The 18,045-nt window shown below is 48.6% G+C and overlaps 1 protein-coding gene across 6 annotated transcripts in view; it reads left to right on the forward strand.

Annotated features, from left to right (window-relative positions):
- Positions 1-18,045, forward strand: part of MYO7A (myosin VIIA) — a 104,402-nt gene that overhangs the window by 56,969 nt on the left and 29,388 nt on the right. For 3 of the 6 annotated variants that reach the window (XM_057408517.1, XM_057408520.1, XM_057408518.1), the window contains 10 exons: positions 842-977; positions 1,385-1,491; positions 4,187-4,243; positions 9,593-9,730; positions 12,357-12,515; positions 13,395-13,487; positions 14,808-14,902; positions 15,961-16,045; positions 17,221-17,439; positions 17,687-17,794. In XM_057408517.1, coding sequence (XP_057264500.1) covers positions 842-977; positions 1,385-1,491; positions 4,187-4,243; positions 9,593-9,730; positions 12,357-12,515; positions 13,395-13,487; positions 14,808-14,902; positions 15,961-16,045; positions 17,221-17,439; positions 17,687-17,794 — 1,197 coding nt within the window. The remainder of the gene's footprint in view (positions 1-841; positions 978-1,384; positions 1,492-4,186; positions 4,244-9,592; positions 9,731-12,356; positions 12,516-13,394; positions 13,488-14,807; positions 14,903-15,960; positions 16,046-17,220; positions 17,440-17,686; positions 17,795-18,045) is intronic. The other 3 variants (XM_057408519.1, XM_057408521.1, XM_057408522.1) reach the window with 1 other exon arrangement.

Raw genomic sequence — 18,045 nt, forward strand, 5'->3', positions numbered from 1 at the left:
GGGTTTTATTGTTTTGTCATGTTTTCTTCCGTGAATATCACAACCACGTTTAAAACCGATTAGTGTTTCTGATGGGAGAATATAACTGCAAGAGGCTCAAGAATAACTCCTGACAATGTTTAAGTGTAAATAGTGTTAAATATACTCCCTTTAGAGCACTATGTTGAATGTAGCACAACATATCAGTGATATTTAACCCATTTCTTTAATTTGTGCACTTGAGATCTCCCCTCCAACACATCTCTTCTCAAAATAAATACAAAACAAAGACAAACAAGAGAGGCACTGTTGATCGGAAAATAATTTTCATGGGAGAAACCCTGGTAAAATGTCAGATCTCTCACTACAAGAGAGACATTGAGGTGCTGGAGTAGGACCAGAGAAGGATAACAGAGCTGATGCAGGGCTTGGAGCCCAAATATGATGGGGAACAGCTGAGGGAGATGGGGGGTTCAGTGTGGAGAAGAGAAGGCTCAGGGGGGACCTGATGGCTGCCTACAAGTGCCTGAGAGGAGGATGGAGCCAGGAGGGGCTGGGCTCTGCTCCCAAGGAACAAGGGATGGGACAAGAGGAACCGGCCTCAAGCTGCACCAGGGCAGGTTTAGATGGAGCTGAGGAACAATTCCTGCCCCAGAGGGTGCTCAGGCATTGGAACAGGCTGCCCAGGGCAGGGCTGCAGTCACCGGCCCTGCAAGGGTTCACACAGCGTGGAGACGAGACCTCAGTGCCATGGGGCAGTGGTGGCCTTGGCAGTGCTGGGGAATGGTTGGACTGGGTGAGCTTAAAGGGCTTTTCCAGCCTGTTTTATTCTATATTCTATGATCTTTTCCTGCATGCACAGGGTACAGATGCCACCATGTTACACAAGCTGAACTCCCAACACAAGCTGAACACCAACTATATTCCTCCAAAGAATAACTATGAAACCCAGTTTGGCATTAACCACTTTGCTGGAATCGTTTACTATGAAACAAAAGGTATGGGGCAGCTCATGGGGCACTGCAGGTGTGAAGGGATGTTTGGGGCGAGGTGAGGTGCTGCTGCGTTGGAGCAGAGCAGGATGGTAGCCCATAGCAGTGTCGCTGTACTCCTTTTCTGGCTGCAATGTCTTGCCCCTTCAGCGATACCCATGAGCAGTGTTTGGTGCTGTTTTGTTTGTGCATGTCCATGACAGAATTGCAGTGCTTTGGCACCACTTGTGTCTCTGTTCTTACCTCAAGATGTGCCTGTCTTCCTTCTCTTGGTTCCTCTTTCTCTGCCCATTCATTCCTCCTATTACATCCCAAAGAACAGCCAGTAGTTCATCAAACCAGAAGCTGCTTGCAGGGCGCGTACTGCCCACGTTGCACTGTGTCATCTGTGTGTTGTCCCATTATTTCTCTAGGTTTCTTGGAGAAAAACAGGGACACGCTGCATGGAGACATCATCCAGCTGGTGCATTCCTCCAAAAACAAATTCATCAAGCAGATCTTCCAAGCAGATGTGGCAATGGTTGGTAATGGAGGCTGGAGAAAACCTTTATTCACAAGGAGGGGTGTTTCTGGAAGGGGTGGAAGGTTTACCAAGTGTCTCATTGCTCTGATGCTCTTCGGGGTGTTTCAAACCAGAAAGTGTTGGTGCAGTGTGATGGGTACATTCACACTCATGCTCCCAGTTCACTGCATTTGGTTCACCAGGTATTATTTTGTGCTGTGATCGCTTCTCTCCTAATTGTGTAGGGATGGGGACAGTAAGGTAGATTATAAAGGACAATAAGGTGATTGTAGAGATCTGAGAGAGGAGGAGCTACACCCTGCTGCTGAGTAGTTGAAGTCTGTATAATAGAGTGAGAAGTGAAAACCAAATGCTTGTAGAGCACAGCAGAACAAAGGGACAACCTGTCTGGCCCTTAAGCACCGCAGCAGGACTGGGATGGACCAGCCAACAGTCATCTTTTACCATCATGACAGCAGAGAGAGGGGACATCACTTATGAAAGCTGAACTTTAAAGCTCCCCTTTCCACATCCCAGGCCTCCAGGCAGATATGTGCTTACTTCCATGCTCAGTGCAGAAGACTCTGTGTGCTGGAGCCTTAGAGAAATGCAGTTATTGCTTCAACTCTTCCCACTCCGTTACTGGGATACCAGCTTGAATGCTGAGATTAGTGACTATTTCAACGTTAATAACACGAATATATGATGGTTTCTTAAGTTGAACACCTACATCTCCCCACTAAGTTACCACAAACCCTGCTCCCAAAATCAAAGTAGAAACTGGTTTAGAATATCAGCCTAGCAGAACCTGGAAGTCTACCCAGATGGGTCATTGTAGCCAAAGTCTTCCCCTAGGCAAAGCCATAGGGTCTGCAGAGGATGTGGGGATAACCTTTTCCAAAGCAACCAAGTGTTTCAGAAGAGCCCCATTTCCAAATGCCAGCCGATGCCACTGACGGTCCAAGGGACTTAGGGACTTTCAGGAGCGCCAAACAGATTTGATGATGAATTCCTTTGCCTGAAATGCTTAAATTCCCAATAAATTACTTTAAATAGGCTACAGACACGCAAGCCTTTACACTTTAGGCACTCAGTTTTGCTCCTGCTGAAATGAATAATCAATCATTTTGACTTCATTAGGAACAAGATAACCTTGATCAGCCCTAATTAACTTCCAATTGACGTGATGCTGCCAGTGGGTTCAGAGCTATCCCCAGATATGGATACTCCTGCTGAACTAGACGCTAACTCCCTTAGCATCAGTGCTGCCATTTACCTTGCTTATTATTGCTTACCCCTCACTGCTTTTTGGTTTTGGTGCAAGCTTTGCAGTTCTGGGAGCAAACACTGTGTCCCAGCTCCCCTAATCATGCACAATGTAAGTGTGAACTGGGAGAACACGAATCCCCTAAACACCAGGCAAACCAGACTGCTCAGAGAAGCAGGATCCAACATCATGAGATGATTTTGCCATTGCTTTCCACCAAAATCCCGTGTCTTGCAGCTCCTTTATTAAAACACATCTCCCAAAAGAAGGAACAGATGAGCCTGGGTTATGGGAATTGAATGCATGCAGCAAAGAGCTGGGCCAAAAGCTCTTCTTGGAAGTGTGCATATCTCTTCCCTGAACGTCATTCATAGATTGTCTATGGAAAAACTTTCCACAGACACTCAAGCCAGGTCAACCAAATCAAGCATCTTCCCTTAAAAGAGATGAATGGCTGCTTTGCTAAGGGCTACATCAAATAGTGAGGCATTTTGCTCAATAGTATCCAGTCTTTGGCCCTCAAGAGCTTATTGATGAGTTTGTAGGAGTCAGTGAAAAGCAAGTCCATATCTGCTGTACATTCAGTCTTCCAAATGCGAACCTTATAAACGAGAAACTTGAGAAAGCCACAGATCAGAGAAGCCTGAAAACCAATTGAGTGCATATTAGAATAGTGTAGGAACTGTCTGAGAGACCCAACATTTGTGTGCAATGGAACCCGTGTGGTGAACTGGCTATTGCTGGAGCACGCAGGGCTGTGAAGCCTGATCAATGCATGTCCATCATGGAGGTCTATCTGTATGCGTCTGCTGAACCAGAGCATTGCTTTGAGCAGTGCCAGGTGGAATGATGGATTCAGTGGGGATTGTCCGCCGTTCCTCTGAGGAATCAGCTGGTGCGGTCTGACAGTGCTGCATGCTCAAGGAACAGGTAGAAGGAGCAGTAGGGGATGGAAAGTGGTGAAGGGAAAAACAAATAGGAAATCTGGGGGCTTTCCCCTTGGCAAAAATTCTAATTTTATAGAAAATATCTGATTTTGGTTTAAATTAGAGAGGAAAGGAGGGGTGTCCTTGGAATTTTTGTGGAATTTGTGTTGTTTCTTTCCCTGGCATCTTCCCAATTGCTGTGTATTGAGAACAGCGCTCACAGGAGAGCAGGGGTGTATGAGGGAGGAGCGGGGATAGCTAAAAACGTATGGATAAATGAGTGAGGTTAAGTGATGTAGAAGACTTGTTTCCAAGAACTGTGAACTTGGAGACAAATGGGAAAAGCCAGGAGGGAGATAGACAGAAATATAAGCATTATTGCCTTTTATTTGGGAGCTATTTTAGCACCTGGACCTCCAACACTAAACAATATCAGGTGCCCATTTCAGTTATTCCTTCTTTTCACTGTTTGCTCTTCTCTGTCTCTGTTTTGTTTTGTTTTCGCCTGTGCTTCATGTAGTTTCTCTGTGGCTATGCATCCAGCACATTTGGCCAGTCGCCCACACCCACACCAAAGGTAAACTGAATCCATGAGCTTCCTCTGTTGTGTATTCAGCTCTCCTTGGCAAGAATTGTGCTTTGCTCTTGTCAGCTTATTCCTCTTCCTGTGCTATCTACAGAGGGTCCGTTTCACGTGACTGATGTGATAAAGAGCATCCTTACGGCTTGTTGAATACATACAGGTGTATGACTGTGTCAGTTATATCTAGAATTCAACTCAGAAGAGCTTTGTAGTGATGGGAGTTTGGTTTGGATAAATCAGAACCAGCCCAAGGCTAAGTTTCGAGGACTCATTTCAATTAATTCCCAATGGATCATCTGTGGGATTTGGCTGTTCTTTATCATGGTGCCACCACTGGCTTCAGTGGGACATGATTCCTCCAGACAACAGCAAATCTGGCCCTATTCTGCCCCTTTTGGGGGCAGGAAGCTGACTGTTCACGTGCTAAGAGAGACTCCTGGATTGCATTTCTGGGTTGCTTCGAAATGCCATCATTCTCATGGGGGGTTAGCTCTTGTTCAGGGGAGAGCTCAAATCCAAGCCTTCAAAGACATAGTTGATATTGAACTTTGCCATGATCATTGAAACAGGCTCTTGGCACCATTTTTTAGGTCTTTTCTGTTGCATCTCATATCCAGACTGGTTCTGATAGCTTCCCAAACCTTTGTTACGAGATATTTGGCCATAGGGTAGCATACTGTGGGGTAAAGGTTTGTGATGTTAACTCTGCAACTGCTCACATTTCCACAACAGTCTTTCAATAGCCAAAGGGTTATGTTGCAGATAGACCTGACTTTCAAAATCCAGATCCTTGCATGGGGCTGAATTTCAACCCTTCTTACCTCTGCAATGTCTTGGATGTTTGGACTTGGAATTCCAATGAGGGGGATCTGACCCAAAATGATCCATTCATTCCAGAGCTGGACTCCTTCCCCTCCGAATCATTGTGGCAAATGGTTTGGATTGCAACATCTGATTGGGCCCTGCTCTAGAGCTGTAGCAATGCCACACACACAGAAATAATCCTTCCTGAGTTAGGGTATGGTGGGATTAAATCCAGAAGAACTGCTGTGCAAAAGCTGTCAGAGATGCTCAGGATGGTCTTTTTGTTTGAAGGCAACAACAGGAGATACAGGGAAATGGAGACATAATACTGATGCTTTCTAGTTTTGTTGTTGTCATACTTGTTCTCATATGTTTTATAGGTTTTCTAATGAACAACAATTGATGTATTTGTTAGGAACTGAGGCAAGAATGGAACAGCCAAGCCAAAAAAGGTGTTCCAACTATATCAACATCAGCAAGCTTTATAAAGCAAAGCTGTAGTTCAAACCAGTGATACTTGGCACCACTATGTAGCCCATGTCAACTTTGCATCAGAAGTTACCTTCTAGGCTGCACAGCCTTTAGGATGGAGACTGTCTCTTCACTATATGTCACTGCAGATCCTGCTGTGAGAGGGGCTTAATGTTCAGTGGAGGCCACTCCAGTGACATTTCACATAATAAAACAGCAAACAAAAAGCATATTTTTTTCTCAGAATTGATAAAAAAGGCTGAGAAACAACATCTATGATTCTATGTCATGTTGCCACGGCCCATCTGAATGACCTTACAATGCTAAAGAGATGGGAGGATGGTCCTTTGTTCAGAGCCTTTCCCCAGAGTACTGCTGGTGGTACATGCTTCTCTCTCCTTCCTTACATCACCTTAAGTAACTCATCTTTCTGCATTTGCAGTGAAGCAGGTTGCCATCTCCCCAGCAGACCCAGTGCTGATCATGGTGTTCCTGGTGCTCCATGCAACCTTTTCCTCAACAGAGAACACAATTCCCAGCATTTCTGGCTCAGTGACATTTCCCCTTGTACTCGCCTTTCTCCTTGCTTCTTTTTACTTGGTTTGAATGTCACTAAGAAAATAACCTGGTGAATGTCCTATCTGGAACTTCAGGTCTTCTGTATTAACACCATCCTACCTAACATAACTCTATGTCCACCTAAATCCACTGAACGGAGAGGGTGCAGATAGCTTAACTGGTATTTGCTTTCTCATCCCTGGATACGTAAGTACCTAAACGTGTCCAGGACACCAAAGGAAAGAGTCTGAATAGGTCCCTAAGGAGTTACAGCTTCCCAGAGATGCTGGGAAGTGTCCCGATGCTCCAGCTATACTGGTGGGGATCTCAGACACCCCATGCTGGGTGAACATCCCCTTGTCTTCTGCCTTGACGTCTGTCTTTCTGTTACTGCAAACAGCCACGCATGTGTCTGTGCCTCTAAAGCTCAGGCTGTGAGATGGCAGCAAGAAGTGTCACTGAAGCGTATTTGAATGTCTTGCTGGTCTGCACATCTTTATGACCTCTGTTCTGAGATGGTGCTTCTCTGTAAATCATGTAATTATCTTCTCTTATTTTTCTCCTCTGCTTTTTCTCCGTTGATGCTGAGCACAGGCTGAGTGATTGCTCAGTGCCCCAATCTGGGCTACACCACCAGTGAATCCCTGCCTATGGCAGGGGGTTGGAACTGGATGATCATCAGGTCCTTTCCAGCCCAAACCATTCTATGGTTCTATGAATCCTGCTCGTCCTTCCCCATCACAGAGAGGTCTCGTCCTTCCTTGTGCTAGGCTCTGTACGGACACCTGTGAAGAGACAGTCACAAAAGATGGGACCTTAGGAGTCCCAAAGATGTTTCAGTCTCAGAGTTTGAAGGCTGTGTCTGGCCAGAAGGAAAGCAGAATGTATTCAGCCCTTTCTCCTTCAGGCTATAGGGACTGATCCGGATTTAGCCAGAAATGCTCCTCCTTCACTTTGTCCCTTCACTATGAGGGTGCTGAGGTGCTGGCACAGGGTGCCCAGAGAAGCTGTGGCTGCCCCATCCCTGACAGTGTTCAAGGCCAGGTTGGACACAGGGGCTTGGAGCAAGCTGCTCTAGTGGAAGGGGTCCCTGCCCCTGGCAGGGGTTGGGGCTGGATGAGCTTTAACCTAAACCATTCCGTTGTTCTATGATCCTTCTCTGCAATAAACCCTATATTTTCAGTGCCTCACTATGCTGTGTTGTCTGGCTGCTCCACAACATTTTGGGGCCATTTTGTTGGGATAAAGGAAGGGGTGTGATTGTCCCCATGCTGGTGTTGAGGTGAGGCAAGAGGAGCCATGGTGACTTCAGTGATGTCACCCTGTGCCTGGAGGTGCTGATGCAAAGCAGTCATTCGAGTGTTCATCATGTATCTGAGAGCCCAATTAGTGCTCATAGGTGTGGTGTCCATCATCAAGAGGGCTCCGTGCACAGATGTCGGGCCCAGGAAGCACATGAATGGACGAGATGGTGCAGTCTTGACAGGAGGAACCCAGAGAACTTGGATAGGAAGATAAGCTGCTTTCTGGCCACCATCCCTCCCTTCAGCTCTCAGATGTAAGGATGGAGATGGCACCACTGCTTTTCACCAGAGCTGGATGCATGCAGGGCATCACCAGCCTAGAGAGGCAGGTCTTGCTGTTTGAGGGCAAACCACTCACGCATTCCCTTGTAGACCCTTGTACAAAGCCTTGCACCCTTCCTACCACCATGACTGAGAAGTGACCTCTCCCAGTCAACCCCAGTTTGATAAACCTGGCTAAACATGCAGTTGCTTCCAACTTCCAGCCCTGCTCCTACGTCTGTGCTGCTTCTAACCCCTGTGGCTATCCTTCCACTTTCCAGAGCTGACCCTTTGCATGTGATTAGCAAAGTAATGAGAAAGCATCAATCAAAGCTATCCAAACCAGGATCCTTGGTGAAACAGCCTATTCCTCATTGAATCTTTGACAGAATGTGACCACCAGACTCTACATCCATTAATTACTCTGGATTTGTTAACAGTTTGTCCATAAGGATGTCTGTTTTCTGGAAGAGATCCCGGCTATCCCCCATGCTCTTCTCAACAAGTAGGCCAGGTTTTCCTGGTGTGTGCATGAGCTGGGTTTTCTCTTGTTGGAATTCCATGATGACTTTGTGTTTGTGTTGACTGAGTTTGTCTCAATATCGTATCCAACCTGAGCGGTGCAAATGTCTGCCCACAGCAAGGGGGTGGGACTAGATGATATTGATAGTCCCTTCCAACCCAAACTATTGGGTGATTCTATGCAATTCCTCAGGTTTGGGGGGTGGGAATGTTACCTGACAGGTTATTCATGCTATACAATGAAGTGCACATAAGGATTGTAACAAAAGTAAAACTCACCACCTTGCAAAACACAGCAGCAAAGCCAATGCAAATGGGGACTTTGTGACTCCATACGTGGCTTAACCATCTGCAAAGAAGAGGATGTTTGGAGGAAAAATGCATTAAAATCCTGCTGGAATCCTCCCTTTGGGAAATCCTTGGCCGTTGGGTCATGGCACAGGTCATGGCACAGTTTGCCCTGATTTTGATTCAGAGGGAGTTGCATCCCGGTGCCCAACTCTTCCTCCACCCCCCCAGCAGTACTTGCTGCCCCACAAAGGCTCCCTGAAGACCAGACCCAGTGAGACACACACAGCACCACTGTGACCAACGTGTAATGACCTCAGGCAATAGTGGATGTCACTTAAAATGAGCTAGGGGCTTTGTTTAGGTTGGAGGTGGTTTAATCAGGTCCTCCCAGGGCAGGGAGAAGACATCTCCATTCTGCTTGAGAAACACTTGTCCCCAGCTGGAGCTTGCTTTATTAATTTAACCAAGGGAACTAAACCAAGCAGGACACTCAAAATCATCCTGATTCACCCTAAATACCCACCTTTATTTGCTACTCCTTTCCAAACACAACTTAAATCATGCCTGTAGTACAGGCTGAGGAATATAGACCTTACCAGAAGATTCTAGAGCTGTTGCAGTCACCCTGCAGCAGAAGTGCCCCTGGCTTGTTTTTTACCCTACATGGGTCATTGGTCCTAGACTCCATGGAGCAGGAGGCGCTCAGCCTGACGTGAGGAACTAGGACAGAGGCAATACATGGGGACAGGGAAGACTAAGCCATCCCCAAGGAGCATCCCTTGGTAGATGCATTGCCCCATGCTACAGTATAGAGATTTTGGTGGCCCAGAAGGGGCTGTTTGTTTTCATGGGCAGATCTCCTTCATGGCTCTGTATAGTGCAGATGGGACCTTGAGTCACACATGGAGGTGTGAGCAGGAGAAATCCAGTTATGGCACTTTTCCTCCTTGGGCAGAGGCGTATGGAGCAGGTTGCCAGAGTCTGGCCATTGCAAGCTCACCACCTCTGCCCCATTCCTGCCCTGCTGCTTCCTCCAGCCCTGGCTGTCGCAGGAGGTTCCAGGGCCGTGGCCGGAGGGGAAAGGCACTGTTATCCTTTCATTTCCTGAGCCTGCTCCGCTGTGGTTTTGCAGGGAGCAGAGACGAGGAAGCGCTCACCAACGCTCAGCAGCCAGTTCAAGCGGTCCCTGGAGCTGTTGATGAGGACTCTCAGTGTGTGCCAGCCCTTCTTCGTCCGCTGCATCAAGCCCAATGAGTACAAGAAGCCCATGGTAAGTCCTGCTTTACTCTTCTGGTTGCTTTTCACATAAGAAAGTGGCCCGCAGGACCACTCAGCCCTGGAGTTAACAACAGAACTCCTTCAGGCATCAGTGGAGGCAGGATTGATCCTGGGTGCTTAGAAAACCATCCCTAAGGGATGCCAAAGGCTTGGCAAAATCAGGCACTTGCTTTGTGATCCAACAGCACCCCAAAACCTTTTGCAAAGGGAATCTCCTGCCCCTGCCCATTTTCCCAAGGATGACCTCGAGGAATTCACACTGCAGCCCTTTCTCCTATAGGAAACGCCTCTGAATTTCCTGCATCCCTACTAGAGACTTAGGCTGAGACGCAGGGCATTGGGTTTAGTCCTATGCAGGGTTCAATGCTTCCTAAAAGTGATTCCTCTTTCCATGGGTGTTGTCTACAAAATCTTTGCTCCCAAGGGATCTCACACAGCTTCATCCCTGTTTGATTCTTTCAACTGCTTTTCCTTTGTACCAATTGCAAAAGCACAGTTCTAAAAGCAAAGGAAAAAAGAGGCAAAACAGCGCAAGGGAAAGGTAAGAGGAATTATTTTGCTCTGATTCCCAGGGATTTGCCTCAAAAGCAATGAATATTCTGGGGACAAACTTTAAGGAGCAAATGAGAGGGAAGGAGGTGGCTGTAAATCCCCTCACCACAAACTGCTCATGGAGGGGGCTCCAGGTTCAGCAGCAAAAGGTAGCAGATGAAGTGGGCACCAAGTCCCACTGTCAGCACCTTGCAGGATTAGACCCTGGTGCTGTAAGCACTCACTGTTAGCTGTTCACCACTCTACAATGATACTGCTTGGGGAGAAAGAGCTTTATTTAATCACGATTTCAGCTGCTTGTTTCTGTGAATCAGTTTGCCTCTGCCTTTGCACTTCAGTAGCGGTGAATCTCACCAAAGCTGGGGCTTTATGTCAATGCCTGTTAGCATAGCTCACCTGAGTGCAAAAAGCATGAAATACTGGATTTCAGAGCTGTTACATACAAGGAGTGTTTGCTTGAAACTTGATTTTGCTGTTCAGGGAACGTAATGATGCTGGGTGGAAGGTTTGGTGGCTCTCAAAGCAGCTTGCTGTGCCTTTCTGGTTTTGGTGAGCATAAAAAGGCATCTAATAGCATCCTAATGGAATACTATGGTTTAATATTTAGCACTATGTCTGATCTGAGACTATAATGTGAGCTGAAATCAAAACAAGACCTTCTTTAAGAGCTGATGCTGAGAAATAGATGGACATCCTGAACTGATGTTAACAAATTATTCCCAATGCTCTGACTCTGAGCTGCTTTTACACATGGATGTCTGGGGTTCATTCTGGCGCTTTGTGCTCTGTGTAAGCAGTCTGTACTTCATCAGCTCTTGCAAGCACTAAGTCTGTGTCCAACCCAATTATCTACAGTGCTTTCAGTGGGACATAAACGCAGCTTGAAAGAATCGAACAAAGAGAAATCAATCTCCTCATTAAAGTAATGAGTAGATGAGCTAATACTGAACCAGACTGGAGCACTATATAATATGAAATGTCCTTTCTTGCTACATTTATTTTTGGCCTTGGTTTAACAATGCAAAGGAAAAGAAAAACCCCAGATAACAGCAAACAGAGCTGGGCGAAAGGGAACATGTTCTGGGAGTTCATGTTGTGTCCCTGGCTTTGAAGGAAAGCGTGCTGATAGTGGTAGGAAATGGGATAGCGGGAAGTGAAAGGTCAGTGGAAAGTCCTGGCTGTTTGTTACTTTGTGTTATTTTAAAACGTTTGCTTCCTTCTAAAACGTGTTTTAGTGGGGAAGAAACACTGCTTGCATCAGGAGCCTGAATGGAGTTCTCTGGGTCTGGGCATGGTCCCGTGCTGCTGTTTCCGAGCGTTGCTCTGTTGTTCTGGTTAGTCCAAGAGAAAAGCAGGGGATAAATTGAGCAACAAACCATGCAAAGAAAGTCAGAATCTGTCTCCGTTGCTCTGTGCTTTCAGGCCCTGATGCCAGGAGCACACAGTCGAAGGCTTACAATATCTGAAGGAGACATATAAGCATCCTGGAGGGGGACTCTTCATCAGGGGCTGTAGTGATAGCATAATGGGGAATGTGTTAAAACTTAAACAGAGCAGATTTAGGTTGGATATAAGGGAGAAGCTGTTCCCTGTGAGGGTGCTGAGGCACTGGCACAGGGTGCTCAGAGAAGCTGTGGCTGCCCCATCCCTGGCAGTGTTCAAGGCCAGGTTGGACACAAGGGCTTGAAGCAAGCTGTTCTAGTGTTAGGCATCCCTGCCTATGGCAAGGAGGTCGGAACTGGATGATCTAAGGGTCCTTTCCAACCCAAACCATTCTATAGTTCCTTGATTCCATGACTCTCTGATTGTGCTCACCAGTTCTCTCAGCCCTTTGTGTAACATGTAGGACGCATCCAGTCCTGCAAGTGGCAATTAAAGAAATTGAGTGAGTCAAACACATTCAGAAGCTTGTAAGATCAGGCCCATGACAGCCAACAGTCCTCTGTTGAAGGATCTGCATGGACACCTGTCTTACTTGCTCCACACCTCTTCAGAGTCCCCACTCTCTTATGGCCAATCCATGCCAAAATGTGCACTCAAACCCCTGTGTCCTGTAACCTCCCCAGCTGTTTGACCGGGAGCTGTGTGTCCGTCAGCTGAGGTACTCAGGGATGATGGAGACCATCCGGATCCGCCGAGCCGGGTACCCCATCCGCTACACGTTTGTGGAGTTCGTGGACCGGTACCGGGTGCTCATGCCCGGGGTGAAGCCAGCATACAAGCAGGTGAGCATCTTCCCCCGTGGGTAATGGTTGCTCTCTGCTGGGCTCTCCAGGGGTATTTATGGGTCTGCATCCTCTCCAAAAGCATTAGGCAGCATTTGGTGCCCAGATGTTACAGTGGTGCTCAGGGCTTTCCAAGTGAAGGAAAAGTGGGGATAGGGCTGGCAGGGACAAGAAGCTGGGCTGCACCCCTAGAGCATGAGCAGCAGCTCAGGGAGGGGATCCTGCCCCTCTGCTGCGCTCTGGGCAGACCCCCCCTGCAGCCCTGATCCAGCTCTGGGGCAGCAGCACAAGAGAAACGTGGAGCTGTTGGAGCGAGGCCAGAGGAGGCCATGGAGATGCTGTGAGGGCTGGAGCAGCTCTGCTCTGGAGCCAGGCTGAGAGAGCTGGGCTGGGTCAGCCTGGAGAAGAGAAGGCTCCTGAAGGGGAGACCTGAGAGCAGCTCCAGTGCCTGAAGGGGCTGCAGGAAAGCTGGAGAGGGGCTTGGGACAAGGGCCTGTAGGGACAGGCCAAGGGGAATGGCTTTAACCTGCCCGAGGGGAGACTGAGATGAGCTCTTAGGCAGAAGCTCTTCCCTGTGAGGGTGCTGAGGCGCTGGCACAGGGTGCCCAGAGAAGCTGTGGCTGCCCCATCCCTGGCAGTGTTCAAGGCCAGGTTGGACACAGGGGCTTGGAGCAAGCTGCTCTAGTGGAAGGGGTCCCTGCCTGTGGCAGGGGTTGGAGCTGGATGAGCTTTGAGGTCCCTTCCAGCCCAAACCACTCTGGGATTCTGTGATTCTGTACCCAGACTTCAGGAATCAAGACCAGAAAAGATTCCTGTTGGACCTGGGAGGAGCAATGGGTGAGGCTTGTCCCGATTGAATCCTCCCCCCTCTCCTACCAGGGTGACCTGCGTGGGACATGCCAGCGCATTGCTGAGGCCGTGCTTGGGAGGGATGATGACTGGCAGATTGGCAAGACAAAGATATTCCTGAAGGTAGGTGTTTCTCCCCATTCCTCCTGCCATCCCGGACCCTTTGCCTGTGAAGGGGTCTCCTACCATTCCCTTTCCCTAACAAGACACGACCGTTTCCCATGGTCTGGCATGGCAGTGGGTAGAACCTGGACCAAGCCCAGTGTTAGGAATGGGAGTGCAGGAGGAAGTCCTGACACTGCCAGCACTGATGCATGCTCATACCCATACAGATGCAGGAATAGTCCCATACAGATCATGGCTTTTCCCTTTCTGGCGTGAGGCAGCTATCATCTTTTGCCATCACCCATAAAGCATGGCAGCAGGAGGGATGTCCATGCAGATCCCTGCACAGAGAGGGGCTGATAGCACAACAGGCTCGCTTTCAGCACATCCTTTCACAACACAGAAGGTGCCTACAGCCTCCCTTTCTGCATTGGTCCAGCTGGTACAGAGCAGCCCAACCCTGCAGATCCCCTGCAGCCCCATTTGCACTCATGTCTCCTTACAAACCCTGTGTTGCTCTGGGAAGAGGAGGCTGAGCTGGCCAGGAACCAGGCTGGAAGCAAAGGCTTCTCTCGAGCTAAAATCTCTGCAGTAAACCCTGACCACTTACATCTGAATTCACCCCCATCACCAGCACAAACACCCCCATCTCTTCCCTAGAAACCATTCCCACTGTTTGCTCTTTCCAGAGCCTGTTATCAAGATCTCACAGCTGTCAGGGAAGGAAATGGGGAAACTGGGAGGCCCCATGGAGATGTATGAGGTCGAGCAAAGCAGGAAACATGTGAGGTTTGCTGCACCCACCGCGGCAGGGCTCAGCGTGCCACAACCAGGAATGAAAGCAGAGTTACAAACAGCATGGGGGGAATCGATAGAAAGCTTGGACTGAAGCATCTGAAAGCCTCAGGGCAAGGAAATTCAGTGTTTCAATGAGTTTTGTCCTTAGTGTATGGAGGCGTTCCAGTCTCGGCTAAAGGGAGTGATGGGACCCAGCAGCCTGAAGTTTGCTCCCAAACCTTTTTAGTGCTCCTAGGAACTGATTCCGTGTCTGAGAGCATTAGCAGGGAGCTCTGTGTGGGAAAGCAATGTGATTTGGTTTTTTGAGCTTATAAAGGATTGCATAAGCAGCTCTTGGTGCTCTGGTTTGTTTGGGAATAAAGGCAGTAGATGACTAGGGTTTACATTAGGATTTCCCCAGTGGGTTGACGCTGTGGATGCAAAATGTCCCATTTTCAGCTTATTTTGGCTATCTCCTCTGGGGAAGGGCCTTGTAGCACTCTGCCATGTCAGGCAGATGAAGAGCTTGAGACATGGGTGCTGTGTCGCTTCCTCCCACAGGACCACCACGACATGCTGCTGGAGATTGAGAGAGACAAGGCCATCACGGACAAAGTCATCCTCATCCAGAAGGTGGTCCGTGGGTTTAAAGACAGGTAGGTGTGAGCCCCACTGCCAAAGGGGAGGTGGGATGCTTCACCCAACAAGTGGTTCCTGGGGGATGCATCTAACCTGCCCTGCCTGCAGCCAGATAGGAGCTATGACATGCTGGCATTCAGGTACAGCAATTGTTGGAGGAAAACAGTAGAGGAAACAAGAGGAATCCTGTATTATCTGCCTCAAATATGGACAGAATAGGACCTTCTTCCCTTGTTCAGTGCTGTTTCAGGGGAGATGTTTGCTATGACAAAACACCAGTGGGACTCTGAGCCTGCTGAAGGCGATGCTAAGCCTCCAGTCAATGGGAATGCCCCCAAGACTGCAATGGGATCACTGGACCATCACTGTGACTACAGTTGCTCTCCCCAAAGCCCCAGTTGCCAGACTTGGGAGGAGGGCAGGTAGCCCATGGGGAGCTCATGGCACAATGGGAGAAGAGGGGGAGCCACAGCCAAGGACAAGCTTCACCCATGGAGGAGGAACAGTTCCTGGGGCCTTGTGCTCTCATGGCTGTGACTCAGGTTGTGCCTTAGGCTTTGTGCAAAGGGCATATGCCAAATAACTCAGCACTCTTTCCCACACTAACCTTGGTGAGATCCCAAACACAATTGTCCCTGAGGTGTCTGCATGTAGAATGCAGGCCACAATAAGAAGGGCAGAAGGAACAGATGAGGGTACCACGGTGGTGTTGCTGAAGTTTGCACTTGATCATTTGGGTGATGTTAAATCCATTCTCAGGTGCTAGGTTTGAAGTGGGGGGAGCACACATTGAAGGGGTTTCAGATGCAGAGGAGGGTGCAGGCTGGGAGGAAGGAGCAGATGATTCTCAGCATCTCCTGCTCTGCCTATTCCCGTAACCTGGAAGAATCTGCCTGCAGAGACCTTTCATCATTTTATGAAAGCAAGGAGAGATGGGGGGAGAAGTCTTTTTCAAGCCAAAAATGCAGCGTTTACTCCTCCTGGCTGCTCAGTTTCAAATCTCTAAAGAATGATGTCCAGAAGAGGATGAGATGCAGCCAAACCACAGAGGCAAGTAATGAAAATGCCTTTGTAGGTCCCATTTCCTGAAGGTGAGGAACTCAGCCCTGATGATCCAGAGATATTGGCGTGGACATAACTGCAGGAAGAACTATGGTGCTGTAAGTATGGGGGTGCTCCCTCACACCTCTGCCTTCCTATTTCTTTCTGGGACATACTTAAGAGTTTCTGGGCTCAAAATGCCCCACTGGGTTGGCTTTTGTCAGTTGGAGTGATGAATGGAGGTTTGCTCTTGCTGCTTCACCTGAAGAGGGCACTTGACTGCCTTCTAGTTGTCCTTTTATCTGAGTTAGATGTCCATTGCACCAAATGGTCACTTGGGGTTTTGAAAGTCTTTCCTTAGTTTCCAGGTGACTGAAAACTCAAGATCAGCTTCCTCTGAAAACCATACTCCATCTCCAGAGATATCTTGGTTTCTCATCAACCCCATCCATAGCCCTCTTCTATCCCTGTCCCAGCTGTATATGACCCAAAAGCAGGTCATTTAGGAAGTGTTTTGAGGTCTAAAGTGTCTCAATATCATCCTACAAGCCTGCAAACTAATCGGGATAGCCACTTCCAGGCTGGTCAGGATGCTGCCTCCTGGTATGAAATAGCACCTTGGCTTTCAGGCAGGAGGTCTGCCAATGCTATACCTCTATGGGAATAACCCTTATGGGTTGCAACTACCTTAAGGTAACCAACCAGCTCTCCTGAGACCTCTCAAGGGCAGGTACTCTGTAGGACTCAATGGTGAAGGAAAAGTCACAGCTTCATTGAACCAGTGCAGCAGTGGAGACCTCATAGCAGCCTTCCGGTATCTGAAAGGGGCTAATAAGGATGCTGGGGAGAGACTCTTCGTTAGGGACTGTAGTGATAGGACAAGGGGTGATGGGTTCGAACTGAAACAGGGGAAGTTTAGATTGGAGATAAGGAAGAAGTTATTTACTGTGAGGGTGCTGAGGCACTGGAATGGGTTGCCCAAGGAAGTTGTGAATGCTCCATCCCTGGCAGTGTTCAAGGCCAGGTTGGACAGAGCCTTGGGTGCCATGGTTTAGTGTGAGGTGTCCCTGGCCATGGCAGGGGGGTTGGAAGTGGATGATCTTAAGGTCCTTTCCAACCCTAACTATTCTATGATTTCTTCACCCTCTTGGAGTATCTCCCTCCCAAAGGCTTGTCCTAGAGGGGGCTGATGTAGTGGCTCTTACAGCAGTGCAAGGAGATTAGCAATGGAAATCTGCTTATGGTGAGCAAGCCCGTGCGTGATGGGGTCGTTTCATACCGTTCCCCCTTGCAGATGCGGATTGGCTTCCTGAGGCTTCAGGCTCTCTACCGATCCCGCAAGCTCCACAAGCAGTACCACATGGCTCGCAGGAGGATCATTGAGTTCCAGGCACGCTGCCGGGGCTACCTGGTCCGTAGGGCTTTCCGCCACCGCCTCTGGGCTGTCCTCACCATCCAGGCGTATGCCCGGGGCATGATTGCCCGAAGGCTGTATAAGCGCCTCCGAGGGGAAGTAAGTACCATGGAGGAGAGGTCGGTGTGGGGAATGGAGGTGGGGAGAGGGGGAATAACATGCTTCTGCATCGTGTGTGTGTGGGGGGGATTGGTTTTGATGGGGTTTGGAGCAACCTGGGCTAGTGGAAGGTGTGCTTCCACTCGTCCAGGATGGAACTGGTCCCTTCAAACCCAAACCATTCCATGATTCTATGGAAAACCAATAAGAGGATGCCTATTCAGAAGGGCTCTTGTTTATTCCCAAGTATCATCGACGCTTGGAAGCAGAGAAACTCCGCCTGGCAGAAGAGGAACGACTGCGAAAGGAGATGAGTGCCAAGAAAGCCAAAGAGGAAGCAGAAAAGAAGCATCAAGTACGTGGGGACCGAGCTCTTTCTGGGGTCCTGTCTCTGTGTTCCAGGCACTTGTTTTGCTCCTTTGAGGGGAAATGCCAAAAATATCTAAGGGATTTCTGCCCTGCTTGAGCAGTTTGTATTCAATTCCCTGGCGTTCTCTGTTCTCTAGTTTGAAGCTGCTCCAGAATTTCTGATCTGCTGCAAGGAATGCCAGAGATTACAGCAACTATTCAGTTGCTTTTGCTGTTGCATAAGGGATGAAGGGGGAG

This window comes from Pezoporus wallicus, unplaced genomic scaffold, assembly GCF_028554395.1.
Source record: "Pezoporus wallicus isolate ANWC-B61680 ecotype Strahan unplaced genomic scaffold, APGP_CSIRO_Pwel_v1 contig_7461, whole genome shotgun sequence".
NCBI lineage: Eukaryota > Metazoa > Chordata > Aves > Psittaciformes > Psittacidae > Pezoporus > Pezoporus wallicus.